This window comes from Equus przewalskii, chromosome 16 (genome assembly GCF_037783145.1).
Source record: "Equus przewalskii isolate Varuska chromosome 16, EquPr2, whole genome shotgun sequence".
Classification (NCBI taxonomy): Eukaryota; Metazoa; Chordata; class Mammalia; order Perissodactyla; family Equidae; genus Equus; species Equus przewalskii.
Window position 1 is genome coordinate 45,193,122 of NC_091846.1, and position 19,714 is coordinate 45,212,835.

General features: G+C 32.3%; 1 protein-coding gene across 1 annotated transcript in view; it reads right to left on the reverse strand.

Moving 5' to 3' along the window:
- Nucleotides 1-19,714, reverse strand: part of DACH1 (dachshund family transcription factor 1) — a 407,431-nt gene that overhangs the window by 105,007 nt on the left and 282,710 nt on the right. Inside the window, exons 5-6 of the mRNA XM_008517937.2 lie at nucleotides 9,093-9,228; nucleotides 5,721-5,855 (exon numbers count right to left, since the gene is read on the reverse strand). Coding sequence (XP_008516159.2) covers nucleotides 5,721-5,855; nucleotides 9,093-9,228 — 271 coding nt within the window. The remainder of the gene's footprint in view (nucleotides 1-5,720; nucleotides 5,856-9,092; nucleotides 9,229-19,714) is intronic.

Genomic DNA, 19,714 nt, shown 5'->3' on the forward strand with positions numbered 1-19,714 from the left:
TCAGGGTCAAAAAAATTGTATTGAAGAAATTAAACTTTTTTAATATTATAAAAACTTATTCAGCCAATTACTTTCACAATCATTGATATAGAAAATATCTGATTAACATAGCTACTTTAGTAATTTTTTCTTCGAAAACTGTGCACATTACAATGTTGTCATATGTAATCAAAACATTCTCTAAAATATTGTGGTTTCAATTTTCCTATTTGGCTTCAAACATAAATAATGATCACTGTGATATTACAAATTGTAAACAGATAATATAATTCAGTGGTTCATAACATGTATATTTTCCTATCTATATAAGCAAGCCACACACCCATTAGTTAATTTGATAGTACTAATTGTTTCATGGAATATTGATATGCATCAATTGCTCCAGACATATATTATCTCACTTAATTCTGAAAAGAAATTTATTGCATCCACCGATGCTAGACTCTGTGCTGGGTATACAACGATGAGGAGAAAACATAGCTTCTGCCCAGAATAATTTTGGTCTGAGCACTAAGAGATAAAGAGGCACATACATTGCAGGTAAGGAAAGAAACCAAATCATCTGGGAAAGGACAGAAGATGTTTGAGAAAAGTGTGACAGGATGGTCAGCAAGGTACATGGAGAATAAAATAAACACGAAAGCCCATATTTTATACCAATTGCCCAACACTACAGGTATGTCATGGGAATTTCATGGTAAGGATTTTCTTAAGTCATCATTGAAGTATTAATGCAAGCTCTGTTTCTCAAATTATAATTCATAAAATAATAAAAGCAACGCCTTAAGAAAGTTTCCCCTGAGCTGTGGCTTCCCATGTGAAACCTGCCAGGTACTCAGGAAAGAGCCCCAGGATTTAGAGAAGTTTGTCATCCAGTGTTGTGAATCACAGAATTGAGTATCAGAATTAAGCGCACACCTTTCTATGACAATTTGGAAACTGAAGAATAAAGTTATGTGAGTAGGTATTTAGGGAGAATATTTTATAGGAGACTTTAAGAAATACCAAGAGAAATTACATCTAAAGGATAAAAATGAAGGAGAAGTTGCATGTTAGAGAATTTTGAAATGAAAATACTCATGGCCTTATTTGTGTGTTAACATTATCAAAATATGGAAAGTTCTAAAGAAAGGAGGCTTTCACTCCACATACAACTATATAGTCACATGAGACAGTAACACGTTCAGATTTTTGATATATGTGTATATAACATATACTACTAATTAATTTATGTAATGTCAATCTACAATTTAAAAGGAAAAGTCATTTTTGAAAGCTCAATCCTAATTTGAGCAAAATGAGAATTTTTAAGCAATGAGAAATATGCAAAAGGAAATATATTTCAAAAAAATTATTTCCACAAACTTGAGAAAAGTGATAGCACAGACTTTTACAAAAGGTGTTTTGGAGGGAAATGGTCCACAAAGTTGGATGCTAAGAAGAAAACATTAACAAGAGAGGAAATCCCAATATGGCCAGAGTGCTAACTACTTTACAATTCAGAGTACCAATGGAAATCTTTTATATAAGTATGTTAACCACTGGAAACCTTGAGCACTGCCATCAAGCAGAATATGCTACAAAATAGATGTTTTATGGATTGAAGTAAATTCCCTGTATTTCCTGCTTTTTCTTAAATTACTCCTGTTTCTAAAATGGCAGAAATTAATTTCCTGCAGGAGTCACCAATGAAAGAAAGTTTTCGTATTTCTTATGAAAACAAAGAGAGAAGCCTCAATTATAGGGAAAATTAGGATGCATATCAAGAAAAAAAATCTGTACAATTACAGCATAGAGAGAGAGAGAGGGAGAGGGAGAGAGATGGAGGGCAGTTTTTGCATTTCATCTGGTTTATTTCACGTATCTGGCATTCAGTAAATATCTATCATTGATTATGTCATTTTGGTATACACAGTCCAACACTGAAATACAGTAAAGTAAATTAACTATTCAGTAGTTAGTGCAACTACAAATGCTTAAGTTTTCTATAACTGGAAAAAGCTGATACTATAGGCTTGCCTGTATCATATGTTTAATTCTTAGTAAATTAAAAGTGAGATAAATTCAATAATAACAAAAAACGTGCATATGAAACTACATGCAAGGTACAAAGCATGCCCCAAAATAGCAGCACTTTAAGGAAAACCAAGAAACGAATTATGCATGAGAGAGTAAGACTGTAAATTAACATGAATGGACAAATACGCAGAGGAACAACAGAGAGCTACAGCATAAAGAACCACTCAGCCTAGTTACATAATTCAAAGGTCAATTATTACCATCTATGCCACTAAATTTAGACTGAGAGAAAAGCTCAGCAATATTTTTAAAATCCAGAAACCTTGGAATATTTTAGAAAAGTTAGAAGACATAAAATTGTTTTTGAATCTGTGAGCTGTTTCAGTTTTCCTTAGCATATATCTTTAATAAACTCCTAATTTTAGTCAAAGTTCATAATACTAAAAGCATTTCTTCTTACACTTGGAATGACTGAAACAATATTATATGTATATTACTTCTTGATATGCTAGCTCATTTTCATATTTATATTTTGAATGTACTTTAATTAAATTCTTCCTAGGTTCAAAAGCATATTCGAGTGTTTTTATTTTTAAAAATAAGAAGAAAATCTACTCAGCACTTAGTATTTCTGAATTCCAATGCCTGTAAAACTACTGGTCCTTCAGCTAATGGTGAATTGATATTCTGTCTAATAGACTGGAGTCAATAGGTTTTTAATATTAAGAAAATTTTAAAATGCTTGCAAGTTACTGATGATTAAGATTTTAGACAAAAGGTAATTCTCAGCATACAAATTAATTTTGCTGTCTATTCTTAACATCAATGTTTTCCTAAGAATTATTATCTTTTGAATGATTTAAAGGGGTAAGCAGAAAATTACATATAGGAAGTTCAAGCCTAAAATGACACAAACATATAATTAATTTCTCTACAAATGTTTCTAAATGAAGCTGCTTGTTTTAATACAGATATGTGTAGTAAGAAAGTTACAGGGCTAGTATGAGGCACATGATAAATGTAGTCATGAAAGAAAACAATTTTTAATTTAGTAGACTCTATCAATCTAGAAAGCCTATGAATATTTACTATTAATTCAGTATGCTGAAAAATAGATAAAAGAGAGAGAGTGTGTACAAGAGCAGCATATAACAAAACACACACTATAATAGTATCAAAATCTCTTACAACTTCTATGACTACATAACTACATTTGAAATCATAAGATGAGTTCAATTATAACTTCATATTCCCAGGGAGAATATTAAAATACAACTTATTTTCCTTTATAAAATATACATTAAAATATTGGAAAATGGTTGGAATATGATCACGGTCTTTAAACTGACAACAAAAGCATTTTACAAACTCGGATGTGATAAGAAATACCATTAGTGATATAAAAAGTTTTTGTGTATATGTGTGGTCAGAACATTCCTTTGTTTCACATAGATGTACATTCTAAAAGTATGTGATTCCACGTTTTGCCATCCTATTAATCCTCAAAGATCTTCACGGTTGTGATAACATTCCTTCACTGTCTTCCAGAATCTTACAGTAATTCAGCCCAGATCAGCATGCATTCATAGATTCTCTAGTCTGTTTAAAGCAAATGTAATACATGGATGACTCCAAGGAGTTTACAGTCTAGCAATGGAAGCAGGTCAATGAAGAAATAACTTCCGAATACACGGCAAATGTTGTAATGGAGATTTTGAAGGCAGGCATACAGGAAAACCAGAGATGGGGCCCCTACATCAACCCAGAATGGTATTTCAGGAAAGCCTCCCTGATGGTAAAAAGTTAAATAATAACAAATAGACGAGAGATAGATAGGTAGATAGATAGATAGATAGATAGATCAGTAGATAAAACTCATGACTCATGAAAAAAGAAATAGTTACGAAAATTATATGTCAGCTCAACTCAGAACATCGGGTTGTAGAAAACTCCACCAAAAATTCCAGTAGAATTCATTATTCCAGTCATGCCTTTGGTTGTATTCTCTTCACTACCAGTGCTTTTATATTTCACTCCCAGTGCTTCCCCACCAGGGTTCTGCAAGAAAATGAAGCCCGGATTCCTGACTTCCATTGTATATCATAAATTAACTTCCCTCTTATGCATTTCCAGTGAAACTAGCCATGCAGCCTCCATGGGAGGATTGAGAAATGAGTCACTAAAATAATTTTCTGTAGGCCTTATTCTTTTGCAGAATCCTGGTGGAGAATGGCTGATTAACCTAAACAAGGAATTCTTATATTTAAATATTATTACTTAAACTTAAATCTTCTGTGAAGCTTTATATTTTCTCACTATGCTAATTTTCATAATATTTCCACAAATAGATTTTTTGATTAAACATAAAAGTCATATGTCAAAATATACATAAGTCACAATATATATGACATTTTTATTCATTGTTGAAGAAAAACCCATGGAAAAATTAGAATTAAACATTTAGAGACCATCTGGCCTACTGATGTACTGCATTTAGCCCACCTAGCTTAGTAATAATACTTGACATCAAATTTCAAAATAAATAATTAGGAAGTGGCCTTAATGCTGCTCCCTCTCAATTATGCCTTGATTCTGACGTTGGCACCTAGAAAAGATTATCATTTTCTCGTTGACATTCCATGCTGCAGATAATCTGATTTGTAGAAATATTGTATTCTTTCTCCCTAGGGGCTCAGCAGAGTTGAATGGAAAAAGGTTTTATGTAAGCATTTTTACTTCTTTTGAATAGCCTTTCTAGGAAAAAATTTGCTCCACCTTAACTTAGTCTTTTGCCAATCATTTCTTTCTGATTATTTAAACATTCAATTTTATTTCTTTTTCTTTTTGATAGCCAATTAATTGTGGCTTTTGTATAATTATGCTTTCCAAAGAAATAATCCTTTTCATAACACAGATTATTTGATATTCACGTCAAAAAAGATAGTCAAGTACCCAGTCTATATTAATAAAATTATAAAATATAAAATTAAAATGCAAAAAATGTGGAAGCTCCTATATTCACAATTCAAAACTTACCATTTGAAAACATGAATTTGCATCTACTAAGCACAAATTTCCAACATGCATACTAAAATAATATTTCAATTTCTTCGTGAAATAGGGCACAAAAACACAAATTTTTGCCTGTAAAAATGAATTAGGCTGATATGGATGAATACAAATAGGAAACTTTCCCAGCTCTGCACAATCTGGGCTTTGTTATTTGTTACATACACTTTTGAAACAACTACAGTACACTGGTTGATAAGATTCACTTCTGTTTCCTGACTGGTCCAAGGACCATGCGTCTTTTAATCCAAAAAATATTCATAGTAATTCTTTGTATCTTGTTCTTGCTCTGTCATGCTAAGTAACATGAATGATTGGCCCTGCAGGTTTTGAGGAAGACAAACAGCAGACCTTCAGGAACTCAGAGATAACAATTAAAGCAAATAAGTCTCCTCTTTTGTTAGTGTATTAGAAAATAAATTAACACCTACCTGTTATATAAGAGAAAACTGGCAGGTCTTCATTCATACTTCTTTTTTGTTGAATAAGCTTAATTTTTACTTAATATTGCCGGTTTTTAAAATGTTTATATGCCATCTTTTTTATATAATCTAGAAATATACCTGATCCCATGATTAAAATTTAGTTCATATGGTGAGCAGGAAAAACAAGACCTTATAGTCATATATTACCTTTTTCAATATGCATCCTTTTTGACTCATGTCCCATGTCATGACCAGCCAAATCACCCTCTTTGGGCCCTGGGAGTACATTTGGTGATAAACCCATCAGCATCTGGTTCATGGACAACCCATTCTGATGGACAGCTGTTAAGCCCGAAACAAAAGAAAAAAGACAAAAACACCATAACACACAATGTTCTAATAAATTATTTAAACTTTTGAACTCAAAAATAAATAAAATATAATGCTCTAACATTAAAATTGATAACCATGATAATTCTTAAGGATAAGCAGAAAAGTGTTGAAAACGAAAACATTTTATCATATTTTTATTTTACATAAAATATGCTTTTTTTAAATGTCTGGAATACTTTTGAATGGCTATACAATTACAACCACTACTAATGAAGTATTTAAGCTTTTATCTATTGCATCACATTCTCTTTCCAGTATATAACCTTCCTTAACTTTGCAACAACTACAATATTAACATTAGAATGCTCTTTAACACAATGATGTTAAACATAATAAATAAATTCTAGTGGCATGAGACGGCAAATAGATTTCTCAACAAGTTAAGGCACTGAAATAACTGTTTCAAGAGTCATTTCCTATTCTAGTCAATAAAACACAAAGTTTCATAGATATCAAAGTACTTCTTTAAAAAATTGGATTTGAACTCAAATTTGCAAATAAAAGTGCCCAGTTTATATCTATTGAATGGTTCAATGATTTTAAAAAATAGTTGCTTTCTTGTACTATTAAGAGAAATCTGTCACTATTGAAATAATAAAGTAGATGATCAAACACCTTTATGATTTTCACAATCCAATCAATAAATTTCTTTATAAATTGCCTGTGAAAATCTTGGTTTTGTGCAAAAATTTGGACGAAGAAACATTCTGTAAAACTTTACTTTCTCTGGAAAATAGAGATTTTTTAAATATCATAAGGCTTTGTTAGGAATTACCATTTGGAAATCACCACAGTAATAATTGTCTCAGGGAAGAATCTTCAATGGATGATTCTAAGACTGGTGAAGTAAAAGTTTGACGAAGAATAGAACATTTACACAGTCTTAACATAGCTCCTCACAAGACACTTATTATCTAAAACGGTAAAGAAAATGTAACTGTATGGTAGAGAAATCTGGTAGTTACCACCTTAACCAAGTGATAGTTATTATAAGTAATGGAGAAATACTATATGTGTCCTAAAATGATGCACTGAGAAGGACACACTATCTTGGCTGTGTGATTCCCGCCAAAAGGCATAATCTAACTTAAGTCAGGAAGAAACATCAAAAAATTCCAAACTGAGTGACATTCTACAACATAAATGGCCTATATTCTTCAAAAATGTCAAGGTACTGAAAGACAAAAAAAGATGAGGAACTATTCCAAATTAAAGGAGACTAAAGGAATATGATGAGAAATTGCAACATGTGATCCTGGATTGCTTTTGGACCAGGAAAGAAAAACTTCTTGTTATGAAAAATATTAGTGAGGAAAAAAAAAGAGGTAAAAATATCAATGGGAAAGTTGGTGAAATTTGAATAAGATTTGTAGTTTGGAGAACAGTACTGTAAAAATCTTAATTTCCTGATTTTGATCATTGTTCTGTGGTTATGTAAGATAAATTTCTTGATTATAGAAGATAAACTATGAAATATTTGAGGTAAAGAAGCCTGATGTCTATGACAGGGGCACTAGAGTGGTATTACGCCTTTATTGGGGTTTCTCTTTCAGAAAGATGGATTGGGTGAATCTGGGTGATGAGTATGCAAAAATTCTTTGGGTATATGTGTGTGTTCATGGATATATATTTATTTCCATTTGAACAATTATGGTAGCCCACTCATGCAAAAATTTCTCCTTTGTTTCTATCAAGGATGAAAAACAATACAATGATTAACAACAACCAAACTTTTTCAAATCTTTCTCTAGTTGTCAATATTTCCTTTTAAGTAGTATGAAAAAAATTATTTTTATTTATCTAGAAGGACAATGCCTTTCCAATGACCACATCTTATAAAAGCATTAGAGATGAAACCAAATATTCATCACTAAATTTCTGACTCTAGTGTCAGCATAACACAAAAGCATACAGAAAATATTTTATTTGAAAAATGGTTTGAAGTAGAGAGAGGTAGGGTTTACTTGCCCCAGGAATATCATTGATTTGGGAATGGCTATCAATTGATGTGTCCATTTATTTATTAACAGTTACAATCATCTCTTACAAAATTAGGGAAACATGTTTTGGGCCAAATTGAGTATTCCTATTTAGAATTATGTTGAACTATATAATTGTCAATAATAGACTATTTTTAAAAATAATTTTATTACATACAATTCAACCTAATATTTAAGTTATCTACCTCAACATTATCCGTATTGAGGATTTCTGCTTTATGCAAACATTCCTTTACAACTTATAAAGACACTTGCTAGGAAATGTTTTTCCTATTATGAAAATGTTCTCAACAACCAAATAACTCCAATAATTTTTTGTAATTAGATGAAGTTTATATAACATAAGCCTGATTTCATAAAATAATAACTAAATCCTGGAAAGGATATAATAAATGTTGGTTTTATTAACCAGGATAGTTACTGTTAATACGTTCATTTTATTAGAAAAATACTACTAGATTCTTATACAGACACAAAATAGCCAGTTAATTGAATGACATTTTAACTTTACTCTTAATTTTCTTGGGCATGAGGACCAAGATTAAATATCTGAAAATAGGATCATGAAATAAAATATAGCCCTACTTTTTAGAATTTAATAACAATAAATTATGACAATGTGCATTATTGAGTGATACTAATTTAAATCCTAAAATTTAACCAATTTCAAATTCCTCAATCTACTGATCATCTGAATGACTAAGAAATATTTTTTAAAAATCAGTTCTTTTAAATTCTATTTCTTTTACTCTTCTCTCTGGATATCTTTGTAGACGAAAGGAAGAATTCTAAAAATTAGTGAATTTAAAAAACTGGCAGGGATGGGATTGAAGGAATGAAGATGAATAACCTATAAACAGCATACTTAGACACTAGATATTGGAGAGTTGAAGGTGTTTACTTCAGAAACTAATCTAGAAGGTTACTTACCTTCTCTAACTGTTTCATAGCTCAAATTTTTATGTGTGGCATCAAAGAGAGGGAGTTTATATCAGAACCTGCTAATGTAGTGCCATACCTCATGATATTGCAAACTGGGAAACATAATTTTGAGAGATGGCTATTGCTACAGAGCTTCAGAACATGATACATCTGAGATCTATTTGGAATGAGGGCATTTTGATTAGAAAAGCCAGCTGCACCTAATAAAGTTTAAAACGGTGACAAGTAAAAGTATGAGACCTACGGATTCTGTCAGAAGAGCTCTCAGTCCGTGCTGGGGAGCTGGACACACTGCTGCTGCGATGTGATGACGGGTGACTGCCAGGCCTTCGGCCCTCCTCGAGAGAGGGGGCAGGCGAGGGGCTGTCGGGTACTCGCTCCTACACCACCATGGAAAGGGAGGGGTGAAGAGAAGAAGTAAATACATTGGATCTTTACTTAAGGAACGTTGATTTTTCTAAATACTATAGAAATGTGAAGACAATAAACACATTTTTTCATCAACATTTAACTGTATTAAAAGACATTTTTTATCTTGAGCAAAGACAAAGTAGGGAAAGACTAGAAAAGAAACTAGTTCTGTAAGTAAGCATCACTGTAGTAATGGAAAGTGTCAATCCTCTCTTTGGATAAAAAGAGACACCAAAAAAGGACAACCAGTTTAGTACCCATTAGACAAGAAAGAATTAACAAAACAAAGCAGCTTTCAATTCTAGACAATTATCAGTTTGGAGAAATCTTTAAATATATTCTATTGCTTCAGTAAGTGTCTAAGGATCATTTAGCACACAAATTATCAACATGACAGATCACAATAATAATACCAGAGGAGTTGTTAACAGCCATTTCATCATGGCACTGCTCTGGACACACTTGGATGGTCACATTGTAAGGCATCATGGAAATCGATTATTATTTAACATTGGAATAATTTTCTTTAATTCTAATAATTTTCAGACTACCTTCTACTTCTAGTTCCAATTCAACCCCACAAATGTATTAGGAGGGGAAATTGATGAAATATGTAGTAGTTGCATCCCAGGGAAATCTGGTATCATGTTGCCTGATGCTAAACATTCAGGTCTCACTGCATACCTTCCCCTCTAAGCCCTGAACCTTCCCTATTAGACTAATGTGCAAATACATTGTATAACTGTCTCCAACAAGCTATTATAAATGGAGTTACAGATTAAGAAATGAGATACTCATTTGTTAGCATTTTCTTCTTGGAGCATCAAGATATTTACACTTTCAGATATCAACATACATAGACGTAGATGACCTATCTTTTCAATAATTAATATTTGGAAGTGTAAAAGTAAACGTCGACATGATACATGATAAATAATAAGTAACTTATTTCTTATTAGGCTACAAAGATATAAATACTAGAAGAACAGACTTTTAAAATTTAAAAGAAAAGAGTTCTAAAATGTAATTGGCCTGTAGGAAGCTGTTTTCAAAACATCAATGGCTAACGTAACATGGAAAACAAGGATGAAGCTCTGTAGAACAAGGCTTTGTTCCACCAGTGAGAATGAGGGTCATGCATGTCTTTGGTCTCAGAGGTTCCATTATCCCAATAATGGTTCACCATCCTGCTTTGCACTAGAATCACTTGGGAAGTTCTTAAATGTGCCCACGCCTGGGCTTTACTCCCAGGGTTTCTGGTTTACTGAGTGTTATTGATTGAATTGTGTCCCTAAAAAAGATTGAAGTCCTAACCCTCCTCAGTTCCTATGAATGTGACTTCATTTGCAGATGTAATTGTTTAAAATGAAGTCATGCTGGAGTAGGGTGGGCTTTTGATGCAACATGACTTGTGCCCTTACAAGAACACATTGTGAAGACACAAGGGAAAAATGTCATATGAAGATGGAGGCAGAGATAGTTACACAGCTACAAGCCAAGAAGTCTGAAATCAAGACATCAGCAGCACCATGCTCCCTCTTAGATTCTAGGGAGAATCCTGCCTTGCCTCCCTTTAGCTTCTGGTGGTGGCTGGCAATCCTTGGCTTGCACACCGGAGTAGGATGGGCTTTTAATGCAAGTCATGTGGAACTACATTTAAAAGACTGCAAATGAGCAAATGAGAAAGAAAGAGGTGGGGCAAGAAAGAGGGAAAGGGAGAGGCACACACTCCAAATATTAAAATTTACAATTAACTTGTTCAAGGAAGTTTATGGCGCAAGATCCATTGGTTATACTAAAGAATACTAAAGATGGTATTCAACTGTATGATTTGCAGATTAAAATATTTTGAAATCTCTGTCTCAAATAACACAAAAAATGAACACATTATCACTGATTTTTCTAAACTAAATAAATTAAACAAGCTATGCTTCTAATTGGTCTAAGTTCTTTAGTCCACATGCAAACAAATGACCTAAATTTCTAAGAAACAAACACATATCTGATTTAAAAGAGCAGGGAATCCACATCTGGATGCCAAAAGTTACCCTCTATCTTCTAATTATAATTTAAAAGCCACTGAGATGATAAATAATTTTTCTTAACATTCACCCCTACCCTAAACCATGAAGCAGCTTCAAACTACACATTTATTATATGTTCAGTTTGATAAGTTTTGCCACAATCTAGAATATTTCCATAACCCCAGAAATGTTCCTCATACCCCTTTCCAGTCAATTCCTCTTATTTCTATAAGCAACCACTTTCTAAATTCTATCACCACAGAGTAGATCTGCTGGTTCTAGAATCTCATAAAAATGGAATCATATAGTACATACTTTTTGTGTCCGGCTTCTTTCACACAACAAAATGTTTTTGAGATTCATCCATGTTGTTGCATGTATCAGTTTATTCCTTTTTTATTGTTGAATATATTCAATTGTACAAATATACCACAATTTGTTAATCCAAAAAGAAGGCAATAAGGCTCACATCAAGTCTTTGCAATCACAAATCAAAGGATAATCTTGGCTTGTGCATAGCATTCAAAGGTTGGATTTTGTATCTCTTTTGGAGTATCTGTGCATTTATTATAGAGTACGGATTTATAAAACTGTATAGTAGAACTCCTTTACAGTCTATATAAATGTGTTAGTAAGCTATGCTATAGCTAACTGCATACATGACCAGAGATACACTACAAAGCATCTAACCTTGATTTCTTGAAATTCTGACAAAGAGGCACACAAGTTTGTCTTTGCTTTAAAGCTAATGCCTAGTACATCTAACTCTTCAGGCTTGAATTACACAAAAATGCATGATATGTACTTCAGAAAGAACATTGCTATATTTTCATATAAATAAAAATTTTCTAAATTAGCCATTCGATTTTCTTCAAAAGGTCACTCACATCAATGTTTATTCATCAATACATTTTAATATTCTTATTAATAATTATGTGAGTGTCCATATTTGCTGTGGCACATGTTTGACTGAACAGAGATAAAGAACAATCTGGAAATAAATCAATCTCTCTAAAATCATTTTTGCAAGTCTGAGTTTCCTATCATAATAGATTTCTTAGTGGTGCTAATGGAAAGCACGAGAAACTTATTTTTTCCTGAGATATTTAACTCATAAAATACTTAAATATTTAATGCATAAGACTCTATCAAAAATACTTATATCATTAAAAACAATTATTTGTTTATTTTATTTTCCACATAAATATGAAAATTATTTTGTTAGTCAATATATTTGTCGTTTTTCTTGATGATTCTTTTCATTCATGCATTATTCCCTTATTCATTTATACATTCAAAATAGTCTAAAGATCGCATAATAAACTAGGCCAAAAATAAACTAGAGTAAAATCTTTACTTAAAATACATCTTAAAAGCATAATTTAAGGCCTGGAAAATATAGGTGAAATTGTAGTATTTAATTTAGCTTTAGCTTATTTTTACTTTAATTCTAATTTTTTGTCTAAGAACAGAGGATACAAGGACAATACTTAATACTTTTATTTAAAGAAAATATTTTAATTTATGCAAATTTTTATGATTTAAAAGCTTAAGGATTCAATTGAAACTTTCTATAAATTGAGACAACATATTCAGTCACTTCACTCAATGTATAATTTCAATCTTTGGAACATGATGTATTGTTCTTTGAAGAATTTCATTAAAGTAAAATCCATTGAGCAAGTAAGATTTGAATACATTGTTGCACAATAAATTAATTTATTTCAACAGCTAATTCTTTTATCATATTTATATGCTTGCCTTTCCCGAGTATGCTATACGGTGGAGAATAATGGAGACAGTAAAGAATTGCTTAGGAGAGAATCTCACAATTATTACTGAAACAAAATAGATAATGAGTTTTATTCAGACATAATAAGAAAGAAGCAGTTCAACGTCTATAGGGAAACTATGTAAACTGGATTTATCATTTCATTTGTGTAATACCCTTTAACCTCCAGGATGGGCCTGAAGTAGGACAAAGAGGAAGAATATTTAATTTAATACTTCAACACACTGCTTTATAGTCCTGCATCGTAACTCCACCAATCAATAAAACACAATCTTTTGCAATGTTCCATCTTTATAAAACTAGCCACAATAATAAATGAAAATTTAAGAGGAATACTCTCTCCCTGAAAAAAAAGGTCATACTAATAAACTAATGGTAACAGAATAACAATAAAGGAAAAGCTGCATTTACTGCCTCTGGGTAGAACAAGAAGTATTGGTCTCCAGAATAATTAGAAAAAAAGATGAAATTTGAAATGATGCATTCTAGAGCTCTAAAATAAAAAAGTATAAAATGTTCAGCATTGCACACATAATTTATTAACCATTTAAAGAACTGCATATTCTCAGCTGCCTCCTCTCTGCCACAAAATGTAATGTATTTTATTCACTTAAAATATTTTCTTAGACTAAGTCTAAAATACCACAACTCATTTCTCTAAAGGATTTCTTCTAGCTTTACTCTGTGTTGCTCTTTTTAAAACTGTCTTCATTTTCATCTGTTTATAGTTAGAAATTCCCTCACTGACTATGTTATGGAAGTGGGGAGAAGATATTTCTAACGTTAAATGTTATCTTGATATATAACTTTTAACTTACAAAATTGAAGTTGAGTAGGACTTTATATAATCCAAACTCTTGAGCTTTAAAACAACTCAAACTTGAATTCTTTCATTCAAAGAATATTTACTGACGCATAATGTGTACCAGAGTCCTAGGCTCTGGTTATATATAAGTTAACAGAACTGACAAAAATCTTTTCCCCCACACAGCATCTATCATAAACTAGTAAACGTTCTTAGTGAAGTCCAGAACATATACACTGATTAAGTGTGACATCCAAATTCCCTTGTTCTGGAAAAATGAACAGAGCAGATAACAGAAGGGATCCTGGATTCAGAAAAATGTTAAAAAGTGCTTTTGGAAGACATAGCAAGTTATGCCGATACACTTGCATATAGCAGAGGATCAGGCAGCCACCATTAAAACTGCATGACTCAAAGTTCTAAATTGAGGTTTCAAGGGATATTTACATAGTTCTTTTTATTTGTTTTGATGACGATACTCAAGAAATATTCATTTGTACTAAATATGAAACTGGTAGGACCCCTGAGTATAACCATAAACAATTTTATTCTCCTACTGTCTCTTTGAACTTATTATTCAGTACTGGCAGGGGACTATATTTTTCCCACATCCGTATGAAAACCCAGGCAGCCTTTTCAGATTACCACGTTTTTGGCAATATAAAGTCCTATTTACTTTAAGCAACAAAATACAGTCTTGACTCAGAAATTATAACTCATCCCTCTGTAATAATAAATACTAGTGTTTAATTAAAAGATAGGATTTCTTTCTTCTCCACACTCAAGGAAGGGAGAGTAGAGGGAGGAAAGCAAGGAGAAAAAGGTAAATTCGGACTTTGGCTAGCAGTGCCTTTAATTGGCATCACTAACTGTGCATGGAAGATGTTAAAAGCCAACATTTTATCTAGTTAAGGCAGTGTGTAAGTTCTTAGAGGCCACCACCACTATGAACTGCTCCTACCCAGTTCCTGAATGGATCTATTTTGTCTCTTTGTTGTTCTGTCCCCTGAATTTCCTGCATAGTTAGATCTGGAGACTTGATTCAAGATGATTTGGGGGCAAGACTACTTCATAGATGGTGTTGCGCGCTTCCATCAGAAGCGCATAATGTCTGCTTGGTTGCATTTTATGATGCCAGACACCAATGATGATCATGGCCTAGATTTATCAGTTCATTAGGACTTAGAATTTGGTGGTATTCTAAATATATCATTCCTTAGTCATTTATTTGCCAAAAAATGTATATGAACAGGAAATATCCCTTGTGAAATATTTGGATATCCTGAGGGACAGTTTGTATGGGAAAGGCAAGAAAACGCTTGATTCTACCCCTTTTATCCTTTATTTATACCTTTATTTGTCCATTAAAAGAATCAATTCCCTAGAATTCTCCAAAGGTGAACAATTAGTTGATTTTTTAGTGTTATTACAAACTCATGAATTTAAATATATGTGATGTCTTGGAATACACTGATGTATGATATCCGCAGTGGTGGTTGTATTTTAACACTTTTTCTTCTTCTTAGCATCCTCTTTTCACATTTAATATCAATACTCAAAGGAACATTAAGAGAACGTAATTAACTGGTTTTCTAAATTCAAGTAAAGATTATATGACATCACTTTTCGTGAAAAAAAACTTTAGGTCTAAAAGTAATTCCTTCATCTAGAGTTATTTATGGTTTCCCAAAAATAAAATATTCCGTACTTAAAAACAAACATGAGGCACATGACATTGTGCTAAGATTTTAACGTACTTTGAGAATCAGATCACTTTGGTTTTAGTTTTTATAATCTTTAAACATTTTAAACTTCATGCACGTAAAGTCCTATTTACTACTATAGTATATTAAGCATCTGAAGGAAAGTACTAGAGAATAGAAAATTTATACACTGTATTTTCAAATGTTTTCTCAATGGTTAAGTCTTTAAATGAGAATGTCATAAAGTATGTTTCTCCCCTCACTCTCCCCACCCCCTCTTTCTCTCACACACACACACACATACAAATACACCAGGTTGGCAGAGAATATTAACAAATTTAAGTCATATTTCCTGTTATCAGAAAACCCTATAATGTGGCATGAGAGGAAAGATGTTTATTCAACAACGTAGGATAATTTGAGTGTTGCCAAATTTCTCAAAAACCATTCTATATTATCCCTGAAGAAAATTGAAATCTGAAAAAAATGTATTTAAAAATCCGCTTTGTATACTACTGCACTACAAAACCCCCAAAATCAAAATACAGTTTTGTTGGGTGAAAAGGAGAAAAGAAAAAGAAAGTGAGAGAGAGAGGTATTACTATACAATTGTGACTTCTTGTCAAAAGCTTGACGCAGTTTCCTTAAAAGAATCTAGAACTTATTTTTAAACTGATGATCATAAATACTAGAGGAAAAAATAATAAAACTAGTGATGAGATGAAGACAATGTCAGTGTACAAAGATTCTAATGATTTTCTAGATACTAATTTAATCATCGTGACAACCTAATGAGATAGTAAAGTTATCAACTCCATTGTATAGAAAAGGAAACAAAGCCAGAGCTACTAAGTAACTTGTCTAAGGTCACATAACAAGGAGGTGGTACAGTTGGAATGCAAACTCAAGAGGTCTTCCTCCAGAATTCATGTTTTAAACACTAAAATATACTGCCTTTCTTCTTTTCAATGTTTTCTCAGCAAGAACTTTTTTCAAAGTCCTTATGATATCATTGTGACTTTATTAAATAAAAACTGAGAAAAATATTGATTCATTCAGGGGGATTTGGAGTTACTTGATGAATGACACCCAAAGAGAATCAATTAGTAGAACATTTCAGCCTATTAGGAATTCTCTAATGACAAGAGGAATTGATCTCTTGATTTATACTGTTTATTTTCCTCAGTGATTTAAGGTAATACAAGTAATACATCCTTTTACAATTTGGAAATGATACAAAGATGATATAAATAGCTAATCTGAGAATTTAGAGTGCTAACACTCAAAAGTATCTACAGAGTCTAAATCAATGGACTAGAAAATAAACATGGATAAATGAAAATTCCTAATACAAATAAAAGATGAAGAATTGGCTTAGTTGAATTTCATGTTGCGAAGGCATGAAATTTACTGAGTCACATATTCAAATAGCAAAACAGTCTTATAAATTATTACTGTATTTATAAACTATTGTCCAAATTGAGGTTTATGTCAGTTCTACTGTCTTTTCACTGGCTGGTTCACTTCCAGAATCTTGTATGAGAGGGGCTAGGCAGGAGAGAGATGATGTGAAGAAAAAAGGTCAACCAAGACCTTGATGAGGAATGGTCAGAAGAAATTAAACATTTGGTCTGGAGGAAAGAAACACTAAAAGTACTATGTTAGAGGACTTATTTATTTAAATGGCTAGAACACAGAAGAATTAGTAAACATTTTCCTTCCAAGAAAATATAGTAAAGTTAGGGTAGATGCTATTGAGATGAAAATTTTAATTTGATTAATGAATATCTTCCTCACTAGAAAATTTACTGAAAATAGAATAGGCCATTTACAAAAGCTTAGATATATAAAAATGGGTAGAGACAGTGGAATTATTTCTCCACCATGGGGAAAGCTGGATTATATAACATCTAACATTCCAAATCTATGTCTCTTCAAGTTCTACGAATGCTAAACACTAAAAATATATGGGTCTTACTAACACATAATAGACTGATATAGAGCTTATAATAATTTAATATACTCTTACAGATAGTTGGCTATTAGGGATTTGAATTAGAATTATTATTGTCTAAACAGTATATGTCCATTTCCTCCTCAAAGTTATGTACTAAAATATTTTCAGTAGTTCTTGACAATGAGCCAGAGAAAGTCTAAGTTTAATACTTTGGCAGACTCCATCATGAACACTAGTATTTAAAGAAAATAGCAATGTTATTCATCTATACAATTTTCTTTTCCTCAATGTTTTTAATTTCTTCTCTTTTTTCAACACCAAATCCTGTGGCTCCATAGTGTTTGATAGTTTAGTTTGAGCTGCCTCAATTGTCTGAAGCCTAAGATTCACATGGGTTTGAGTCAATCAGATCTCTAATGCAGGGATCAGCAAATTTTTTTCTGTAAAGAGCCAGCTAGCAAATATTTTACTCAACTCTGTCTTTGTACATGATAGCAGCCATAGACATCGTGTAAATTAAAGAGTGTTGCTAACTTCCTTTATTTATAGATGCTAAAATTTGAATTTCATCTAATTTTCCTGTGTCAAGAAATATTATTCTTTTGATTTTTTTTCCCAGCCACTTAAAAATGTAAGCCATTCTTAACTTATGGTTCATCCAAAAACTGGCAGCAAGGGTGGACTTCACCCAAGGATGGCAGCTTTCAGACCCTGCTCCCCTCTTTGTACCAGTATGTCCATTTTCATAAATAGGTTTATGAGAAAATCATTGGAGCTCCATTACCTCACGGAAAAGCACGTAGCAGAAAGAATATTTTAAAATATGTAACTCTCAGAGCTGTGTTTTTGCTTCTCTTCTATCCTACAAAGTCTTATTGCCATTCTCATTTAGACTGAGTTTTAATTTTAATTCTTCTCATTACTGCAAATAGTGTATCCTGGCACATGGAAGATCTCTCAAACTTCTATTTTCCCTGCAAAGGCTATTTCTCTTGTTTAATCTTTCCTTCAGATGGAGGTAAATCTTTGGTATTTAATATTTCACTTTTAATCTGCCGTCATAATTAAAATCTCTACAGGCAAACAAACTTGCAGGCACTATTCTAATTACCCACTTGGGCCCCATACTATGTAATATGACATAGGAGTCAACCTTTTTCTTTGGGGAAAATAAAAATTTGACCAAATTAAGTTTAACTAGTATATATCATTTGGGTTTACTAAATACTGCTTGTACTATAAAATCTACTATATCTAAATTTATACAAGTTGATTTACTAACTTGTATGCCCTAATATTTGGAATTCCATAGAGAATCTATTCCTCAACCTTATTTTCTGAGGCCATGCCTTTGTATTTTTTAGCAAAAAGTATTAGAATTGTCTCATCTATTTTTTGAAACGTGTCTGCTCTCCATAATCTTCACCTATCGGCATTAAATTTGAAGCTATACAGACAGATAGCTTTAAAGGAAAATGGCAAATAGGCCTTTGAGAACTTCCACAATGGCCAATTGAACTTCACTTTGATGTTGGCAATTAAAACTATCAGCTTTTACTTTCTCTAATCATTCTCAAGTGGAGCCATTGTTTCCTACTTAGCTACTATCACCATTTACACGACCACCACATTCAAGAGAATTTCCTTTAATCTATCTGTAGCCAAGTGTCTGAAAATATTTGCCCCAAGAGACTAGGAAGTGGGATATCACTATAACTTAGATGTTGGCACACATTTCAAGACACAGTGCTCTCTCACTTTCTTATTCCCTTTTTACGTATTTCCTTCCTTTCTCCCTATCTCCCCCCTCTCTATTCCTAACCTTAATTTAAGACACCACAGGAACATTGCTGACTTTCCAATAATCTAGATTGTTTTCTAAAGACACCTTCCAGAGGAAACCCAACTGCTTCCTCCTACTTTCCTAAACTTTGACAACCAAGCATTTATTAAAGGAAGCTTCACTATCTAAGTATTCTAATTAACATTAGATGTAGCACAAACTATTTTTGAAATATATTCATATTGAAAAAATAAAATAAATTAAGCCTCCTGATGCAACTGGAGCCTTTCAGATCCAGGGGTATGTAAGCTACCAACTCATGTCGAAATTATCTACAGCTCATTATTAAGTCACTCATTATGATTTCCAACTGCTAAAATCTGCTCTTCTG